This window comes from Falco rusticolus, chromosome 13 (genome assembly GCF_015220075.1).
Source record: "Falco rusticolus isolate bFalRus1 chromosome 13, bFalRus1.pri, whole genome shotgun sequence".
In the NCBI taxonomy this organism is placed as follows: Eukaryota; Metazoa; Chordata; class Aves; order Falconiformes; family Falconidae; genus Falco; species Falco rusticolus.
This window is the reverse complement of record NC_051199.1, coordinates 18,508,446-18,528,378: the sequence shown is the minus strand read 5'-3', so window position 1 is coordinate 18,528,378 and position 19,933 is coordinate 18,508,446. Positions and strand designations below refer to the sequence as shown.

The window sequence follows — 19,933 nt, the reverse complement described above, 5'->3', positions numbered from 1 at the left end:
CATTTGTGCCATTGAAACTGTCCAGCTGTGCTTGCTCCTCGGTCAGCACAGAGGGAACATGCATCGCCACAGAGCAACTCATCCCATCTTCTGATGAGCATCTGAGACAGACCGTTGTGGCACCCACTCTCTCAGGAACCAACTTGGTCCTCTAACTTTTGGGGACATGAAAGGCTTTAGCACTCCTTTTCAGATCTACAGCAGCCTTTTTTACTGCTCCTTTCCAAGGTTGGAGCCCTAATAAATTTGGCTCCAAACATCCACAGCCTCATATCCTGAAACAAAGGCAAAGAATGAGAAAGCACTGCAGTTATTTGCTGAAGGAGGCAATGAGCATCGATCACTCAAGAGTGTCTGTGAGTGCCAAACCACGCTAAACTAATGAGGAGTTACAGCACAGAGGAGTTTTGGCAGTCATGGGGTGTGCAGGCTGCTGGCCTGACCTAATGTCCTAAATACCTTGTCTTCCTATCAATTAATACCATCTCGTGTGACACAGCTGGGATTCACAGCCCCATTGTTATGACAGTCACAGGAACAAACCTGGATAACCAGAATAAGAGGTCGGCTGTATCAGTTAATTGACAAAGGATCCTCAGACAACGCTTATCTGAGAAGCACAGACAAGCCATCCAGGCTAGTGCATCTTGGGAGAGTGGAAGAAAAGGACAAACAGTGGAAATGGCAAGGGTCAACCCACAGAAGAGGAAATATTAAATACATAGATTTATTATGTTACATTTCTTATAAATATTTAATTAATTTCAGAAAATTAACAAAAATAAATGCAACAGAACCCTTTCAAGATGAAAGTTGAGTTTGCCTTAGAAACAACAGCTATTGACAGTACACTTTTAGGACAAAACTAACACACTACATAAAAACAAAGGGCAATTTAAATAAAGGACATGATAATATTGTGCTTAAAGCCATATCCATACCCATATCCACAAGGAAGAAGGAATGTCATAGCATGTAGAACAGCTGTAGGACATGCTTTGTAGAGCTGTTACTTTGTTAGGTACTTAAGGAAGAACAGGATGCTTTTGTGCACTTGAACAAAGGAATACCCTAAAGCATTCTCCCCCACCTCTGTCCTTCTGGCACAGTGTTTACTATCTTCAGTAGTAGAAGCAGCCGAACGCAGCTACCACACAAAACAGGCTGTCCTGGAGAAAACAGAGAAAGGCTCCATGTTAATAAAGTCAAGCTCTTTACTGGCCTAACTGAAAAGGCTAACCTAAGGGCACATTTAGACCAGTGCGTAATCTTATATTGCAATATATTTCAATTTTCTGTCTTTCAGTTGTTTCTTATTCACCTCGCTTGTGGTGTAACCAATGTCAGCATGTCTGAATGCTACAAGTGCCTCAATTTACTCCATCCACAAACCTGCAGGTGTCTAGGTGTCAGTTTAAAATAAAATAAAAATAATAATGAAATAAAACCTTGACTTTTGCTCAGTTCTGGATTCCAGCCATACTCCATGACAGCAGTTCAGCAAAGCATGTAAGAATAGACTTTATCTCTCATGCTTCCTCTCCCCACCTGTAAAATGGTGTGACTGTAACAAGTTTTGTACTGCATGAACTACTCAGTAAATAATTTTTACTATGTCGGACATTACATCTAAATGTTTTGTGAATGAAAATGTAAATCTTATCAACAGAGTCTTGGTTCTGTCCTTCTAGTGGTTGGGGGTTTTATTCTTCCCTGCTTCATATTTAAGGTCACTCTGCCTCTCATACAAAAGCAAGTAGCTTTACACCTTCCCACAGTAAAACAGCCAAGACTTACATTCATGAACACATCATGAGCACAGCTGTCAGTGTCAGCATCCCAGAAACATCGTGCAGCCATACTAGACAAAGGAGACAGAGTGGAGCCATCACCCAGAGTTCACGTGTCAGGACCTAAGTGATCACAGATACTTTCCTTGAAAAGCAAACTGAACTTCCTTTAAAGATAAAGGAAATAGGAAGCATTCTCCCAAATCTAGATCCTAAATCTCCACTGCTGAATTCCACCACATGCTGTAACCCCCTCTGTGTGTAGATTAAGCTCCACCTTCAAACTCACTGCCACCTCCACTGTGCAGCTGGGCTTGAAATCTCACTGCTGTGGTGTTCCATTCCAGCCTATGTGTATTGGTGGCTAGTTTAGCTTCTTGTCCTTCACCTCCTGCACCCTTGTGGTACATACTCCCAACTTATTTATAGGGAGATATCATTTTCCTTGGCAGACATCGTATTAGTAGACCATGAGCCAAACTTTCGTATCTATACTTTCTGTTCCCTGACCATCCTGCTGGCCTTTATCTACAATGTGCTTCAGTCCAAGCCTTACATTGAAGACAAGCAACTGGACCGTAACAGGATATTACAGACCAGACACTGCTGCTGCAGTGTCTAAGGTCATTGACACTCCCCTTTCTCTGCTGTGAATGCCTAACTCCCCATCTGCCCCAGTCAGTCTCAGCTGACTGATCCCTGTTTGTAGCACAGTGTGTTGCTCCTATCCCTACATACATGACTTACTGTTATAAGATTGTTGAATTTCATAAATTTTTTTTAAGTTACTTTAGCCCTCAGGGTGATTTGGCTTTTTTTTTCAGTCCAGTATTCTACTCTGCCTCTGGAATGCTCTGACTACCCAGTATTGGGCATTAAGGACGTTAGTGATCATGCTTCAGTCTTGCCTCCTGCCTATTGCAAACCAGACATTTCCCCAATTGCTCTGTCAGCCTGCCTTACTGGGCTTAGCATTTCAAATCAGACCACCTCATTGAACCATTCCCCCTGGTGCCATGCTTTTGAAGCAGTCTGCCTGCAGACATTCCGACAAAAGCCTGAGCAGCAGGTACAAATACTCTTTCCTGACCTCCAGAACACTGAGACAGCAGATCTGATTACAGCTCTGCTGCACTTACCTTCTGCTGCAGTACTGAGCACAATAATAAAGATAAGCCCAGCAGATAAAGCACATAAACCTTGTGGGCTGTTCTCTTTTGCATTCTCCCTGCTCACTAGTAATGGAAAGCTACAGCCCACTACTGCAGCCAAGAGGAATTCTTTTGTCTGGAGCTAGACTGCAAGGGCTCAGCACCCACAGCCCAGGCTCGATTCCCGTGACAGTACTGCATGGGGATTACAGAAGTTTAAGCTTCTGAAAAACGCCTACCTGGGGGGATTAAATGCACATGAAGTATTTATGGAAATCTGGCTTTAGACAGAAGTGAGTTACCATAGCTCTCGTGCTCCAGCAGGGCCTTGAGAATGGACTGGGTGCATGCTCCAGTTCATTATGAATAAAATGTAAAATGCCTTTCTGCAACACTCCTCACAAATGCTTTGTAGCATTTCAGCTTGCTAAGAACCACCATACAGCCAATTATCTCCAAGTAATTCAATCACAATCCAAGCCCTCACTTGCCACTTAAAGAGGAAAGAAAGCGCTTCACACTATCATCTGCAGAGAGATCTTTGTACCTAGGAAAGCTGGAAGCAGTTTTCAAATAATAAAACAAAAAAACCCCACTCAAACCCAACAAAAGTGATAAAAATACAATTAGAAGGTGCAAAACTTACTTCACTCCTTCTCCTCTCTGCTCTCCAATTACAACCTGCACCACCATTTTGTACCTGTCAAATCCCTCTTCTGGAGAGACAGAAAAAAAATAGTGAAAGCAACATCATGTTTAAAATATAAGTACAAAACAGGACACAGAAAGCTGAAGATTTCTGGTTACAAAGTCATGTCCTGTACAAGTCCATGCAATTTGCAAAGTAGACAGGCTGCGTGGCAGCTTCATCTTCCTAGGTACAGAGTACTGTGGTTTTATTGGAGTAAAAGGGTAAACAGGGTATTTGGTATCCATCAGAAGATGCATCTAAAGCAGAAGATACCCCTGGACAGCCATACTATGTGTCAGCATTCTACTTTGACAACTTCCAAGAACTGAACACATGGAAAGAATGTAAATAAGGCTGCTGGTAGACAAAATCCAATCTGAAAAAAACCCTGTTTTATTTTAAAACTGTTCTGATGCAAAGGTATTGTAGAGATTCTTCTGCCACCTAGGTGTTTCCCTTGCTTCTGAGCTGGGATAAAAGGCCACATAAAAGCACATGTGGGTCATGTGTCTGTGAAGATATGCAGCTGTTTTACAATAGTAAAGAAATACCTTCAGGGCACAGGCCAGATCCAGTCAGCCCATAGCAATATTCCAGAAGCCAAATAAGAACAAGCATGTTTAAAATAAAACATAGATTCACAAAGCAGTGTCCTGGGAAGACTCCAGTGCATAGTTTCCACTGGAGGACTGAATGCAATGTGCTGGGTCTGGCTGTCAACCACGACAATGCTCATCAGAGATGCCACAACAGCCACACTGGGTCAATCTCACTTCAGGCTACTGTGACTGTGTTTACAGATTGCTGAAGCCAAGCCCTGTGCATATTAGCTCAGCACCAACACGTTTTGGGACTCAGCTGCTGCTGGCTTTAAAGCAGATGCAGAACTCACTCTGGGAGAAATGGAACTCCATGGTTCCTGCCAAGGGTGAATGGTATGTCTGTCCCACAGTGTCAGGCCAGCCCAGCAGATAGACCAGTGGCCTGTCCCAGGAAGGAGATAAAAAAAACCCCAAGCAACCATGCCAACATGCATCTATGTACTTGTTCCAGCACTGAACACAGGAAACACCTGCTGGAGCCTGAAGTTCAATTCCTGAACTCAAAAACACTGGAGGTCATCCTGCACAGCACCACCACAGCCTTTCTCCAGTGCTGTAAGCCTGTAGTCACACCTCTCCTTGGCTGACTGCTCCTAACTCTCTCCCTCTTCCCTGCATCCACTGAGCCTTGTTCTGATCTCCTTACTACTCCACTCTGACCCAACTCTAACATAACTTGCAGCAGAAAAAAAGCACAAATGTTTGTTTATTGAAGCAAGCTGCAAAGTAGCATCACTTCTAATGCAGCTTCTTTTCCCCTGCAGCCCCTCCCAGGGCTGACATCCCCACACCAGCCAGTCTATATGAAAACAAATCTTGTCTGCTTGAATTAGGTTTCTGGTTCTGCAGGCGAGGAACGTATCTATGTAGGACAGATTGTTTCATAACGGTAGACTGGAGTCAGTCAGCGGGGAAGGAATAGGTTTCAAGAACAAAGGAGGAGAGAGTGATTTTGTCAAAAGGGAAAGGACACAGTAAGAAAAGAAATGCCTTCCCTAGCAAACCTCCTTACCTTTCAGTCTGTCTTTTATTGTCTCTGATAGAAACTTTGTAAGCTGAGGCATTTCTTCTGGGACATACTGTACATTGGCCAGCTTCTCCTTCAGTATTGCACGGATACATTCTTTTACTGTGGATGATTTAAACCTAGCAGGGCAAAAAAACCCAACAGAAGGCTCAAAAAGTAACGTGTAGAAACATAGATAACCCCACTTGGGAAAATTTAGTTTTTACATATTACAGAAAAAGGACAAATGAGAAACTATGGGGAAAAAGAGGCCAGCTAAGATGGGGATATTTAATCAGCCCTGCCAAAGGCCAAACACCCACAAATGCTGGTGCGAAACCAGCCCCATCGGCGGCCCCCACCTCTGCCCCCTCCTCACCCACACTCCCCTCTGTCTGGTGTCAAAGCCGGTCTGGGACCCCAGTGCCCCCCCCCAAGTCCCCAAACCCCCGGGACTCCCCCGTTCCCAACACCCCCCACTCGGCCTCACGACCAGGCACCCCCTCCTCCTCGGCAGTGCCATCGCAGCCCCGCGCCCCCGGGCCCAAAGCCCCCGGGGCACCCCCGCGCTCAGCATCCCCTTCCCGGCCCCGCTCACCGCTGCTGGAGGCCGGGCCGCAGGCTGTACGTGTTCCCGGCCCCGTCGTCCGGGCCCAGCTCGCCCATGGCCGCGGCGCCCCGCAGGCCGCCCCGGCGTTGGTTACCGCGGCAACCCGCGCCACTTCCGCCTCCGCCGCGTCACGGGGCGCCACCGTGCGTCACGGCGCCGCGCCCCGCCCCCCCGCGCGCGCCGGGGGCGGGTACGGGGGGGGCACGGCCGCACCGTGGGGCGGGGCTACGGAGCGGGGAGCGGCACGGGCGAGAGCGGGGGGCGGGCACGGGGGGCACAGGCCACGGCGGGGGCGGGGCACGGGGGGAGCGGCCATGGGGGGAGCGGGCACCGAGTACGGGGGGCACCGGGCACGGGGGGAGCGGGGACCAGGCACGGGGGGAACAGGGCACGGGGAGGCGGGCCCACGGAGCGGGGACCGGGCACCGCCGGCGGAGGGGGGGGCCACGGGGGGGTCAGGCTCGTGGAGCGGGGGGCGGGGGCACCGGGGGGGGGGCACGGGGGAGCGGGGGGCGGGCGCGGGTGGTGGCACAGGAGGTGTTGGGTTTTTTTACGTTTGTCGAAAAAGATTTTTTACGTTTTTTACAGTTAAGAAATTTATGCAATAAAACGATCGCTAAATGAGTGGTTAATGCTTGCAATATGCATATGTACGCCGGTACATGGGGGCCTGGCGGGCCGGCCGCTGCGGGGGGCGGGGGGCGGCAGTCGGCGGCGGGGGGCGAGCGAGCGGCCGCGTGTCGGGCAGCGTCTCCGGTACCCCCCCCCCCGCCCCATCTCGGGGGGCAGCCGCAGCCCCGGCCAGTGCCCGCTCCCTCGCCCGGGGCCCGGCGGGGGCGGGTGCCGGGCGGGCGGCGCGGTCCCCGTGGCGTCCCAGCCCCGGCGGGTGCGGGCAGCGGGGAGCGTGTCCCGGGGCCGTCGCCGTTACGAGTCCGTTCCCCCGATGCCTGCCCCCGTGCTGTCCCTTCCCACCTCCCAACCACACATCCCAACACGGAGAGCCCAGCCTTGCGCCTTCCCTCCAGGAACTTCGGAAATTTTCCAGTAAGGCCTAAAACTGTCGCTCCCCTCTCTCATGGAATCAGAGAGTCATAGAGTCGCGTATGTTAGAAAAGACCTTTGAGATCATCAAGCCCAACGTCAACCCAGGACTGCCGCATCCGCCACTAAACCACATCACTAAGCACCGCATCGACGTGTTTTTCAAACACCTCCAGGCACTGTGATTCCACCAGCTCCCCCGGCAGCCTGCTCCCATGCTTGAATATCGTCCCCCCTCATCACACCCTTGTGCTCTTTTCCCTGTCCCCAGCTGTTGCCTGTCCCAGGGAAGGCTGGCGATGGATTGTGGGTGACAGCCCCCTCCTGAGAAGCTGACATCCTGCTTCCTCCGCTGTTTATCTCCATGCAGCAATCTCCACCATCGCACTTCCTACGTGCAGCGGGTGACACTGCCGAGAAAGGTCCCCAGGCCCTTCACCCTGCTTTGAATGGAAACAGTGTGAAGGCTCAGCGGGTGCCGGTGCAGAGCATGCTGCTGCTGGGCACAAGGAGCTGGAGGGGGCCACCATGTGTGGCAGGGCCGGGGGGGTGCCTGGGGTGGGGGCCCTGTGGGCAGGGTGCTGCCTAGAGGTGCACCACAGAGGTGGACACTCAGGGCGTGAGGTTGCAACAGGAGGCAGGAGGTACCTCTGCTGGAGTTTTGCTTGGGATGTATGGATGCATCCCAACTGGTGCTGGGTCCTGCCGCATCCTGCTCTGAGCACAGGTGGGTTGCTGAGACCCTGAGCAGTACCTCCTGATTTGCATGAGCTTTAGCAGCACTGCTCGCTGGAGATGGTCCATTGGAGCCCTTAGTACCGCCAGGCTGGGCGTCGTCTCTGCCCACCAGCAGGAATGGCACCCCACTGCCGTGCTGAAGGTGGTGGTGGCCCCGTGCTGTACCCGTGCAGCACCTTCGCATCGCAGTTACCATTGCCCTGCCCAGGCCCTGTGGATTCCCGCTTGGTAAAGAAGAAGTTTTTTTGCCTCGGCTCCAGCTCCATCCCTCTACTCACTTGCTCCTTACTCACCCACTGGGGCCACTGCCTTTCCCTGCAGGGTCCGGTGGCGGTGGCGGTGACGTTTGCAGGGCCTTCCTAATTTCTGAGAATTATCTGAGACTTTCTGAGAAGTGTCTGTGTTTATTTGCAAACACTATTAACCGTTTCCTCTTCTTGCCCCAGACACCTCCTGCCTGGGTCAGGCCTTCAAATGTGAATTCAACCAAACCAACAGGGGAGGGAGCGTTGGGAACCTGTGGGTTTCTCTTCCTCAGCATCTTTTTGTGGTAATTTATGTTCTCGACCTCATTTGGGAAGCTTTGCTTTCCCTGGGCTTTGAGAACATTCAGCTCTGGGCTTCAGTCGGCTGCATTTGAGGTGTTCAGTCATCGCTTCCTCCTTCATCTGCCAAATTTTCAGTGCCCTTAAATACCACAGATGTTTTTAAGCCATTTTGGGACTGATCCTCGATCCTTTGAGGTGTCTACTCAAGGTGATAGCTGTGTGCCTTGACATTGATGGCTGCAGGAAACTAGGGCTTCATCCAGGTCTCAGCTGTGTTGATGGAACTCTTGCCGACATGTTGGGCCAGCTTCTTGTTGGGGAAAAAAAGGACATTTGTGGTTCAATGAAGTGGTGTGACATGCTTGCTGAAGTTCCTGTCTCAGTTTTGAAGAACAAACTTTTTCTCCCTTCTCTTTCTCCTTCCCTTTTAGCCCTTCTTTTGCTCTTTTGGTGGCCAAATAGGACCACCCTATCCAATTTGCCATGTTCCAGCTCAGAGAAAGAGAATTCATTTTTTTTAAGCATCAAAAGACCTTCTTCAGGCCTCTGCAGCTAGCCCCAAGATGTACCATCCACCCCATTGGCTGGAGATTATTTACCAGCATGAGCAGGTAGCCATAGCATAGCTGGGGCCAGACTGTTCTCCTCAGTGCTGGAGAAGCTGGTGCAAGAGCCAGTGGGAGCTGCAGGGTGCAGGCAGGGCACAGGCGGGGTGCAGGCAGGATGCAAAGCCTGCCTGAAGCCCAGGGGCTGCTGTGGGGCCAGAGCCGGGCTCCTTGGCAATGCCAGCACCTGGGGCACACGCTGGGCTGGGGCACAGCACAGCTGCTCACCTTGCTTTCCCCTGCAGAGGCTTCCTAGCAGCGAGATTGATCTTTCCTTTATTCTTGTAATCCTTTTAAAGTTTGGGGTTTTTTGCAAAAGGGGAATAAACCCCACCTGTTCCCTTTCTAGCAGTGGAGCAAGCTTTCTATCAGTGTGCTGCTGGAGAGCTCCTGGCTTGCCCTCCCCTGTGGTTTCTGCTGCATACTCTGTGGCTCTGCGAGCAGCCTGGCACACAGCCTCATCCTGCACCCCAAGTAGCCTGGAAAGGCGCTGGTGTTGGTGCCAGTCCCCAGCCTGCTGGGGGGTAGTGGGGGACCACTGGGGCATGGGTTTCTGAAGGAACCTGAGCATCCAAAAACATTGGTGTACAGTCTGTATCTAGCCTCTGTTGGCTTCTCGTGGACGTGGCAGCCTCCCTGCCCCAGGTACCAACTTATGCCCCATTTGAACTGTGCGTTGGAAAGTTTGAGCAATTTGTGCAATGATTGTAATCAGAGCCTTCTGCTGCTGCGCGGGGTGGGGAGGATGAGCCAGTTTTTCCTGCCGATCCCTGGCTCAGCAAGTCGCGATCTTGGTGGTGATACCCATCACATCTTCCGCCTCTAGAAACCAAAACATGTTGCAAGTGCTAAACAAGCCTCCCCACACCTGCCCTGGATGCCTAGTGTCACCATCTGGGGGCACAAAGCCTTGAGGTGGAAAAGCCTCCTTCCTGTAAGCTTCCATATTTTCTGGGGTTCAGCTTTAGTTTATTTAGTTTGGTTTTTGTTTTTGTTTTTTTTTTAAATGGGAATGCAGCAAATTGTGAACAAAGAGGTGATGTCCACTTTGAAGCCCATGTGCACCATTGTCCATGTGTGTATGTGCTCCCCTTGCCACCTGGCCAGGCAGCGCAGTGGCCTCTGGCCAGGCAGCGTGGGAAGGTGACAAGCTGGGGACAACCCTCAGGCTTGCTCTGCTGCCCAAGCAGGGCCAGAAGCTCATGAGAAAGGAGTGACACTACAGGACCAGTAGAAGACTGGAAAAAGAAGACACAGGGCAGGCTGGACTGAGTCACCAACCCAGGGTGAGTGTAGAGGAATTGCAGAGGAATGAAGGCAGGTTAACGAACATCGATAATATACAGCTGTGGGCTGGCTTCAGGGGCGGTGGGTTGGCTGATGTGGATAAGGTGCAGCTGTGGCTGGTTCCTGTGAAGTAGTTAAATAGCTCTAAGGGGAAGGGAAGAGAGGTACTGGATGAGGAAGGGCATAGGCTGAGGCAAGACCCAGAAGAAGCAGAGGGAGGAGAGAGAGAGAGAGTGCCCTGCATGTAAGAGAGGCCCTGGGGGAAGCAGGGGTCCTGGATGAAGAGGGGCTGGCTGGAAAAGGAGCTGGAGAAGGAAGAATCCAGACACAGTAGATGCAAGAAGCAGGGTGGACTGCTCTGAAGAGGATGAGGAAACAGCATGGACAGTAGATGAACTTTTGAAACCTTGGGTGGGGGATTAATGGCTGTTTTGGGGCAAGGCATGGGCTCTACTTATTGAAGTTAACCTGGTATGGGGTGGTAAAAGCCTTGTTGCAGCTGGCTGGTTTTGATGGTGGTTTTTTTTTTAAGGCTCAGAAACCCCTCCTTGGCCATCCTGAATTAGGAGTGATTCCCCTAGCCCGCTTGCCTGCTGAGGCCACATTTGAAAGCAAGAGATAAGCAAGCCCCAACCCTGCAGCTCATTCCTCAAAGCACAGAAAATAATGAAATCATCATAAGAACTGCATCCTTCACCGTGATTATTAATTTTTCCTGGGCATCTTCCAAAACTGCAGGTCACTGAGGCTGTGTTTGAGAGAAGAGGAGGAGCCAGCCACCAGCATGCTTTCACCACTGGTTATTTCCTATGTGAGTATTAGTGTGGTGAGTGGGGAAAATTAAAACAGTCTGCTGCAAAGGTCACCCCAATAACAGCACCCCAGCCCTGGGCTCCTGCCCCTGCTCTCGGCAGATCTGCCTGTGGAGAAACACACCAGAGGAGGCAAAACTCCATCTCCTCCTTTTCCTTCTTTCTTCTCCTTGTTCTCTTCCATCTTCTCCTTTCTCCTTCTCCTCCTCTCCTCCCTTCCCAGTGGGAGCAGCCTGACAGTAGGTGCCCCATGGCTACTCAGACCCTGCCTGGCTGCCCAGTGCCACCTGTCCCCCAACACTCCACTGCCCTGGGCACCTGGTGGTGATACAATGCTGTAGTTGCTTCATGAACCTTTGTTCAAGTGTGTAAAACACCCAGCTTTTAGTTGCAGGTGGGCTATGTCCTTGGGGCCAGCTATTGCTTAGGCTTTGTAGTTCTTGTATGTAGAATTGTTTATTTTAGTCAAGGAATGCGTGAAGTGATAAGGGAGGGCTGGCAACAGAAAAAGCAGGCTGGTTCTGCGGTTTGTGGAGTGTTAAGTTGGGGATATATGCAAGAACTTTGGGGGTTCTGGGAGTCATGGGGCAAACAATGGGAGGAAGAGGAGATAAGGACCATCAAACTGTGGGGGTGACCACCTGGAGGCATAGCTACCCAGATGTAAAAGGACATAATAATATTAATGGAGGTCTGGGAAAGACTTGTACATAGGCAAATAATTGCATTGGGAAATGTAAAGAATGTATAGCTATGTAACATAAAATAGGACCCGTGAAATAGTTGGGCATGCACGTTGGGTGGAGTGATCCCCCGCATATCCAGTGCCACAATAAATAATGCTTGCTTCTTAATGCTACAGTGGTGGTAAAGAGCTTTATTCCTGTATTTTGGTGGCAGTGGGAGCAACCACGGGTGCCTGGGAACCCAGGACAGCCCTTTTACTTACGTGCCAGGCTTGGAGCTGAAGATGTTCCCTGTAGTCCCTACCTGCTCCATCCGTGGGAGCTTTCCTCAGGATGAGGAGCGGGCTCTGAGGTGCCCATCCCTGGGTGCCTGCGTGGGAGCGCACGGGGAGGGGAAGAGGCCGGGCCGGGCTCAGCTGATCTCTGGCGAGGAAGCCGGGGGCGGGAGGCAGCCCGGGTTTCCCTATGGGGCAGAGACGGGCATGTTTCATCTCCACCCCAGCCCCTGCTGCGTGCAGCGGAGACAGAGCCGCCGCTGCTGGGGAGGAAGCACGGAGCGAGCTGGGGGCTGCACGGCACTGGGCACCTTCCCCGGGCAGGGCACAGACTGGCTCGCCATGGCTCCGAGTGCCTTGAAGACAACGTGGGGCAGCATGGAGGTGGCCCTGACTGGCATCTGCGCTGTCGTGCTCTGCTGCGGCCCTGTGCTGGCTGGGTGCCGCCAGGGTAGGTACCAGGGCGGTGTGCTCACTGGCATGGCCCATGTCATTTGCAGCTGGTGGAAAATGTCTAAGGGCTGGGGGCTTTGTAGTTAAAAATAGCTCTGGCATCAAGAAGGCAGAAAACAAAAGCTTTTGTGTACACGTGGCTGAAGCAAGGGAAATGAGGAAGCTCAGGGCAGAAATGGTGTTAAAGGATGGAGAAGGGGACAGGTCCATAGCCCGCAGTGCTGGCACCGGAGCAGTGTTGTGGGCAGTGGCCTCAGATGGAGTTTGGTGTTGAGCCTCTGGATTTGCCAGTGCCATTCAGGGTCTGGGGTTTTCTGCTCTGGCTCTTACAGCCTCGGGCTGCACCTCCTGGTTTGGACTTGACCCTGATGGAGCCAGGGTCCTGCCTGTGGTTTTGCTTGGGGTGACCCTTGGGGCAGAAGGGGAGGTGGAGGGGAAGGAGTGAGTCTGGGCAGAGCGAGCGAGAGCCCTGAGGCAGCTGTGTCTGCCTTTCCTCCCAGACCGGCTCTTTCTTTGGTGCCTTTGTGTATTTTCGGCACTGAGGATCGCAGGGCTGGGTGTCCTTTGGAGCAGGTGTTACTTCTGCTGCTGGGAAGGTATGGGGAAACATACAGACCTAACCTTTTCTTCCAGGAGTTCTCAAAGTGCTCCGTTTATTGCTGGCACTGGGTAGGAAGCAAAGCCCAGAGCCTGCCAAATGTTTCCTGTTAAACAGAAGAAACCCAGAGCACTGCAAAAATTACATCTCTCCATGTGGGCACTGTTGCAGCCAGTGCTGCCCATGGGAACTGGGGCACTTCCCTCTCTCCCTCCTTGTGTTCAGTCTCATCCCTCATTTCTCAGCCCAGTCTTCCATCTAATCTTTTATCTTTTCATCTGGGTTCCTTTTCTGGTTGGTGATGATGAGGTCCTGGTCTTACAGCTTCAGGCTAGTGCTGGAGGGACAGGAGGGACTTTCTAACCCTTGCCTGCAAGCCCTAGGGCTGCTATTGGTGGTGATATCTGAAAAGGGAAGATGAATTTCTTAACAGCAGGGACTTTTCAAAGTACTGGCAGTTTGAATTGCTTGGTCAGATAACGCATGTGAAAAATGCTTCTTCCTGTTTTTTATTTCTCTGGAAAAAAGTTAAAGCAGCAGCTGCCTCATCCTGCTGGATGGGGCTGGCTGAGCTAGGACTTTGTGAGCCTGGCCCTGTCTGCAGCATCTCTGCTGCTGGGTGTGTGTGAACCCACAGGGATCACAGGCAGGGAAATGTGGTGAAGCAGCAGGGCTGCTGCTAAGAGCCGAGAGGGCTTCAGCCATGGCCAACTTCCCTCTGGGCTGGGAGCAGCCTGGCAAACACTGCCAGGACCCCCAGGGTAGGTGCCAGGTGGGGACAGGCAGCTGGTGAGTAACCTGCAGGTCGCTCTGCCCTGTCAGATGGTCTTAGGCTGGAAATGATAAATACTGTGTCCTGGACAGCCCCTGCCCACTCTATGCTCCCAGCATGGAGCAGCCCAGCAGGTGGCCAGGCACACGATGGGCTGCACTGTGGAGTGCTGCCCTGGCCCAGGACTCAGATGCTTTAGGGGAAGCATCATCTGGAGGAAGGATGACTCAGACACTTTGAAATCTATGCTGTATTTTAATAATACAACCCCTAAAGTCAGTTTTCTCCAGTACAGGTGTTCTTGGTTGCTCAGTCCAGAGCACAACTTGCTGTACTGCAACTACTTCACGTTACAGTTACCACCCCTGCAGATTCCCCTCTGGCTGGCAGCAGGGGAGAGACATGGGCTGATGCACCTCCCTGTGATCCAGAGTGATGCTGAGGACTAGTCTTGCATCCCTGGTTCCTGCGTGAGGGGGTACGGCTGTTTCCGAGACCTGTGCCCACTGTAACCTTGTCTGTTTCTTGTTTCTTCTTTCCCAAACAGTGACCTTCTTCCCAGCAGTGTTAACTTGCCCTGCAGGCAGCTCAGCCACCTTCTTCTGCAATATCTCCATGGAGAATGACTCTGGCTCAGAGTACAGCCTCAACTGGTACAAGGAGATGAACCACAGTCAAGGCCAAAAAATTGCTGAGATCAGCCGGAACAACCACCAGACAAAGACAGAGAAGTATGTGCTCACCAACCACAATCCTGCCTTCAAGATTGAGATCCTGAACCTCCACCAGAATGACTCAGGCTCCTACTACTGTGGACTGATCACTTTCTTTGAACCTGATAAAGTGATGGAGAGCAACCGGTCCCACCTGGTGGTCACAGGTCAGCCTGGGGGCTGAGCTGATGGAGACAGGTCTTTGTTGTCCTCCCATGGTGCTATGGCTTCCAAACACACTGCAGTGCCAGGGCAAAAGGCAGGCAGCACCCTGCTGGGGGAGGACCTGGTGTGGGCCAGAAGAGCACAGCTCTGCTCTTTCCCTGCTCCTTTGCATGCAGGGTTGAGGCCCAGGGACGCAAGCTGTCCCCCATCCACATTGCAGCTGGATCTGATCCTGAGGCAGGAGGTCTCCATTCTGCTGGGGCTGTGTCCCCAGTGATGCTGTGGGGAGGAGTGAGCCCTTACCCATGGATGGAGGCAGGAGACTAATGCAGGGAGCTGCTTTCACTCACAGATGGGGGCAGGAGACCAGCACAGGGAGCCACGTTCACCCCTGAACTACTCCACTGGGGACAGGGATTGTGTTTGGGGTGACAACTAGTGCTCAGACCCCTTGAACAGCCGGTGTTGGTGTAGATACTGTGGCTGTAAAACCATATCCTGGGAGGGTCTCATAGCCCTATGGTGTGGGGGACTGAGATATCACAGCAAGATCTACCATGGCCTTGCTTGACAGCACTGGGGGCTTTGCAGAGCTGAAGGAAAAGGAAAAACACTGCAGAAGTCACTGTCTTTCACAACATCTCTTCCCGATGTGAGCTGATGCTGTGCTGGCCCCAGGATGTGGAAGCTGTGAGGAGGCTTGGGGAAGCCATGTCCTCCATGGGGTCATGCTGCAGCACTGCCTGTGGGTGCAGAGTGGTGCCCCGGCCCCCTGCACCCCAGCTCTGTGGTGTGGGATCATCCTCACCACCTGCAATGGGAAGGAATGGGACATAACCAAAATGTTCCCTGTGTCAGCCCAAATTCAGGGCTCCTAGAGGGATGATGGGGCTGGGGCAGCTTGTCTGAGACTGAGCCCTTTCTGGGGACAGCCCCCATGTTCTCCTGTTGCCTTTCACAAGGACTATAGAGGCCGTTTTACATTCCTGACCTGCTGTTTTGTTCCCCCTCTTTTCCATGGCTATTGCAGCAGCCCCTGAGAATACAAATGCTACTGATGAGCCTGAGATGGAGGAAGGCAACCCCCCAGACCACATCAAGGCTGTGCTCCTGGGCATCCTGCTGCTGGCTGGCGTGGTTGTGCTGCTGATGTTTGGCTACCTCACAGTCACATACAGGAGAGGAGGTATGATTACCTGCAGGGGCTGTGCTGGGCTGAGAGGCTGGGGTCTGCCAGGGGACCTGGTGGGTGATGCACATCCAGGAAACCCAGCTGGGGCCTGGGGGCAGCTAGATACCTGCAGCTCCCTGGGGTACATGGGCTGGTTCAACATGCTGAACTCAGCTGTGGCATATCCCCATGGGACAGATATCTCCATGCTTAGGGGAGAAGGGTGCTTTGGGACCTGCTTACCCTTTGTGGAGCCCCCAGACCACATGCTGTGGCTCTGCACTGCTTGTTAGTGTAGCAAGTCCCTCCCATGCACCTTGCCTGGGCACCTTCAGAGCACCTCATCGCCTTCCTGCCACAGTACTGGTCATGGCCTCAGCCATGCCATGGGGACCCCCTGAGAAATTGCATCCCACTAATCCCAATTAAACCCTAGACTGTGGGCTGGTTGACTTGTCCTTGTAATGCTCAGGGTGTTAGAACTTGACTGGAGAAGGAGGAAGCATGGTGCAATGCTTGTGGTGTCCAGTCCTCTCCTAGGATGTGGAGGCTGGGTCAGCCCCAGCCACTCACATTGTTGTGGCATGCAAGTATCTTCTAACCAAATGTGTTACTTTGCAGATGTGCAGAAACCACCAAGTGAAAACACGCCAGCGGTGAGTTTTCAGTCTCTGACACCCTGCTGTGCTGCAGGGGAGCATTGTGGCATCGTTGGGGTGTGGAAGGTGCAGGGCCTTCCTTTATCAGCCCTTCACAAGCTGCTCGCTTCTCCTGTCTTGTCTGATGTGCTTGATCTTTTCTGCTCAGCTGCAACAGTTTTTCTGCACCTGCCACAGCCCCATCACAAAATCAAAAAAGCTGCCTGAGATAGGATAGGGTCTCTCTAGTCCAGCCCTTGCTCAAAGTGGGGTTATCTTTGACAGTGGGTTGTGTTGCTGCAGAAAATGGGAGGAAATGTTCTCCCAACATATTAAACTAAAATTTATTTTGCTGCAGCTAGTGCCTGTTTCCTCTCTTGCTTTTGCTACGCACCACTTGGAGGAGTCTGGCTCCATCTTTTCTCCAGCTCTATTAGGTACCTGAAGGCACTGAGTAGGTCCCCCTTTGCTGTTCACTCTCTGGGCTGAGCAAACTTGGCTCCAGGCTCTCCTTGCACACACTGTGCAATCAGAGCCCAATGGAGAGGTGGGAGAAGCACTCCTAGCACAACTGCCTTCCACGGCTGGGCAGGGAGGGAGCCCAGCCTGCCTGCAGAGGCAGAGGGCTGAGACCCACATGGCTTTGGCAGTGACAAGGCTCGTGGTCTGGTTTCTCTGGGCAAATGCTATCCCAGGCCTGTGAGTCCTTCTGCTTTGTATCACTCTTGCCCTCCTGGGATCTTTCAGCACTTGCTGTAAAAAGGGAGCTTGTGCTGGGGATGGTGGGTACCTCCAGATGATGAATCAACCTGATGGGGTTTCCTTGCAGAAGGAAGAGAAGCCCCCTGTGGTGTCTGTGTCCACTGTGGACTATGGTGTGCTGGAGTTTCAGTGGGACCAGTGCAGCCAGCTGCCCCCCGAGACACAGTTGGCTGACCAGACTGAATATGCCACCATTGTCTTCCCAGAGGAGAAACCTGTCACACCAGAGCGGGGAAAGAAACACCAGAATGAGAGGACTTGGCAGCTGCAGTCACAGCCCTGCTGAGGGCTGGGGTCTCTCCCTACTGGGGACTGCAGGCATGGACAGACTGCCATGGCCCCTTGCTCCCACCACAGTTTGGAGTTAAGAAAAATCCATTGTGCCAGGACTAGAGTGATAGAGGCACTGCTGCTGGAGTTGCTATCGGACAGTGCTGCCCATGGTAGGATCGCAGCTGTGGGGTGGGTACCACGGGATGAGGAAGATCCCCACTGGACTGTGTGCCGCATCTTCCTCAGGGCAGGGAAGATTGGGTAGGACAGAGCAGCAATGCCAGTAAGTCTGTCCCAAAGGTGATTTACATCATACCTCAGTTTTCTACCTCCGCTCGGGGATCTCAGCAGTGTCTATGCTGCCTCCCTCACCCAGGTCTGACCCAGCTGGTAAAGCATGACTGTGGAGGAGAAACACCAGAGGCTGGCACTGGAGTGTGTCCTGGGAGATGCTGCTGATGGCTTCTCCTCACCCGGAGCAGAGACTGCCTTATGTACAGCTATTTAAAGAAGCCCTTGGGAAGTGGGTGGCTGGTTTTCCTTCTGTCTCCAGGTACTTTCCTCCCCTGCAAGAGGAGAAGCCTACCCCTGTGGCCCTCTCTTCACAGGTGGGAGATGGATCTGGTCATAGGGGTGAATAAAGAGTTTCATATCTGGGGAGTTTGACTTGTGATGGCAAGTGCGTGGGCAGGCAAATAACGGCTCTTGGCAGTGTGCAGGCAAGAGCTGGGAGGCGGCAGCATCTGTTGTGGTTCCTGGGCCTCTGTGTGATACGCAAGCCATTCTGCTGCGAAGCTGCTGTTAATAGAGAAGCCACTGCTCTTCTTCCTCTCGCCCCTGTCTGAGCTGGTCACCCCGGTGCAGCAGCAAACCAAGTCTTCCTTTATCAGGTTTATCTCAGGGTGGTTGCCCAGCCCACTGGGGATGAACATCCCTGCTGTGCCAGGAGCCTGGCTGACATGAGCTGTGGCAAACAACTTTACGGTGCTCTGTGAAGCTTTCTGGCTCCAAACTTCCATTCTCTCTTGAAAGTGGTGCTGGGGCTGTGCTACCTGCCAGAAACCAGAATGGAAAGGAGCGACAATGGCATCAGAGGGGAGAAGCCCTAGGAAGGAGTGGCTTTGGAGGCATCTGAGACCTGCTGGGAGACCATGAAACCCAGTGGAATTGGAGGAGAGTCACTAGCATCTCATGCTTCAGTGCCGCTGTCAGGAGGTTTCTTTCTCCCTTACCCCCAGTAAAACTAGTGCAGCCTTGTGGGAGCCAGCCCAGGTGCTGGGGGAAGGGGTGAGGCATGTCACACCCCACAGTTTGTCCCCTGTGGGGGGGTGAAAGGTCCCTAAGAAACCTGCAGAGGAGACCAGGTGGGATGAACATCCATCTGGTATGGCTTTCACCCTTCCTCAGGGCAGGACAGTGGCTGTGGTGACCCTGCTGTTACCAGTGCTGCTGAAGGCTCCTGGTAGTCACCATGGGCAGTGCCCTGTATCCCACAACATTCACTGATGCCAATGCACAGCTCAGCCCATTGGGGCTTTTTGCAAGCAGCAGCCCTGCTCCTTGCCCTGGTGGCTCCAGCAGAGACCACCTGTGGCTGGCTGGGCTTGGCTCGCCCGGAAAGCCAAGGCAGGAGTCAGCCACAGTGGGCAAGAAGCAGGAGCTCAGTCAGCAGTTTTGCTTTTGGCTTTCCTGTCAGATGCGATGCCGGCAAGAGGGTGGGCCCTGCTTTGAGTTTTCCACCCTGCCTCTCGGGCAGTGGAGGTGCCAGGTCTTCAGCCCTTCCTGCACACCCTGGCTGCAGCCATGGCTCCTCCAGAAGCAGTCGGAGCTGGATGCTTTCCCCTTTTGAAGGATGGTGGTCTGCAGCCATCTGGAGGCTCCCAAGCCATCTGGTGGGTCAGGGGTGTAGCAAAAGCATCTCCTGTTGCCATTTGAGGTGGGAGAACATCCAGCCCATGGCAGTGACTGTGCCCTGCTGGCCCCCCAGCAGCCTGGCTGCAGTCCTGCCCTGTGCAGGGAGCAAGGTTAGGGCCTGGGGATGCATGGGGTGAGTGGTGGGGATGCTCCAGGCTGCCAGGCACCATCTCCCATCCCTGTTCGGAGGGCAGGGTGCCCAGCACTGGCAGAGACCTGAGTGGCCCAACTCCTGTGCTGGGCATGGCACTGGTAGCGCTGACCAGAGCAGAAACAGGGCTGGGGTGAGCTCTGGGTGGAGTGCAGGTTTCAAGCCCCCAGCTGAGCATTCCCAAACCAAGCAGTGCCCTGAGATAGGTGTCAGCACCCCCCCACCCCCACCCCCCCAGCATTCTGCTTGGGGGTGGGGAGCTGAGTGTGTTCATGTGAAAGAGCTGATCTTTCTTTCCATTCAAGCCAGGAGAGCAGCCACCTGTGGTTCTTACTTTCCCTCCAGTCTGGTGATAGTAACTCAGTTTTCCGGGAGTCGCTGCACAGATTTTGGAGGAAGCTGTTTTACCTCCCATCCTGAGAAGTCCCCAGTTTTGGCTTTCCCAGCTCCACCATCCCACATCCCTCCTTCCCCTGCCCCT

At 52.8% G+C, this 19,933-nt stretch overlaps 2 protein-coding genes across 3 annotated transcripts; one reads left to right on the top strand and one right to left on the bottom strand.

Annotated features, from left to right (window-relative positions):
• Nucleotides 1-713: 713 nt before the first annotated feature.
• Nucleotides 714-5,995, bottom strand: DYNLT2B (dynein light chain Tctex-type 2B). Of its 2 annotated transcripts, XM_037406710.1 has the most exons (6): nucleotides 5,839-5,995; nucleotides 5,247-5,380; nucleotides 3,588-3,657; nucleotides 1,798-1,861; nucleotides 1,449-1,548; nucleotides 714-1,169 (listed from the first exon to the last, which is right to left on the bottom strand). In XM_037406710.1, the coding sequence occupies exons 1-5, from the start codon at nucleotides 5,904-5,906 to the stop codon at nucleotides 1,498-1,500; spliced, it is 387 nt and encodes a 128-aa protein (XP_037262607.1). In that variant the 5' UTR covers nucleotides 5,907-5,995; the 3' UTR covers nucleotides 714-1,169; nucleotides 1,449-1,497. The 2 variants fall into 2 exon arrangements, with proteins under 2 accessions (XP_037262607.1, XP_037262608.1); XM_037406711.1 differs by lacking the exon at nucleotides 1,449-1,548 and having other exon boundaries at nucleotides 5,839-5,991.
• A 6,024-nt stretch (nucleotides 5,996-12,019) lies between these two features.
• Nucleotides 12,020-18,037, top strand: PDCD1 (programmed cell death 1). Its single transcript, XM_037407612.1, has 5 exons — nucleotides 12,020-12,293; nucleotides 14,213-14,545; nucleotides 15,574-15,729; nucleotides 16,336-16,370; nucleotides 17,182-18,037. Exons 1-5 carry the CDS (start codon nucleotides 12,050-12,052, stop codon nucleotides 17,398-17,400), a joined length of 987 nt encoding a protein of 328 aa, XP_037263509.1. The 5' UTR covers nucleotides 12,020-12,049; the 3' UTR covers nucleotides 17,401-18,037.
• The last annotated feature ends 1,896 nt before the right edge of the window (nucleotides 18,038-19,933 follow it).

What these genes read in the sequence shown, in the direction of transcription:
- PDCD1 (XM_037407612.1), top strand. Translation starts at nt 12,050, where the DNA reads ATGTTTCATCTCCACCCCAGCCCCTGCTGCGTGCAGCGGAGACAGAGC. An exon ending in GCTGGCTGGGTGCCGCCAGG is followed by an intron (nt 12,294 to 14,212) that starts GTAGGTACCAGG and finishes TTTCCCAAACAG; the next exon opens with TGACCTTCTTCCCAGCAGTG. An exon ending in AGTCACATACAGGAGAGGAG is followed by an intron (nt 15,730 to 16,335) that starts GTATGATTACCT and finishes GTTACTTTGCAG; the next exon opens with ATGTGCAGAAACCACCAAGT.
- DYNLT2B (XM_037406710.1), bottom strand. Translation starts at nt 5,906, where the DNA reads ATGGGCGAGCTGGGCCCGGACGACGGGGCCGGGAACACGTACAGCCTG. An exon ending in AATAAAAGACAGACTGAAAG is followed by an intron (nt 3,658 to 5,246) that starts GTAAGGAGGTTT and finishes CTGTCTCTCCAG; the next exon opens with AAGAGGGATTTGACAGGTAC. An exon ending in CTCATGATGTGTTCATGAAT is followed by an intron (nt 1,549 to 1,797) that starts GTAAGTCTTGGC and finishes ACCATTTTACAG; the next exon opens with GTGGGGAGAGGAAGCATGAG.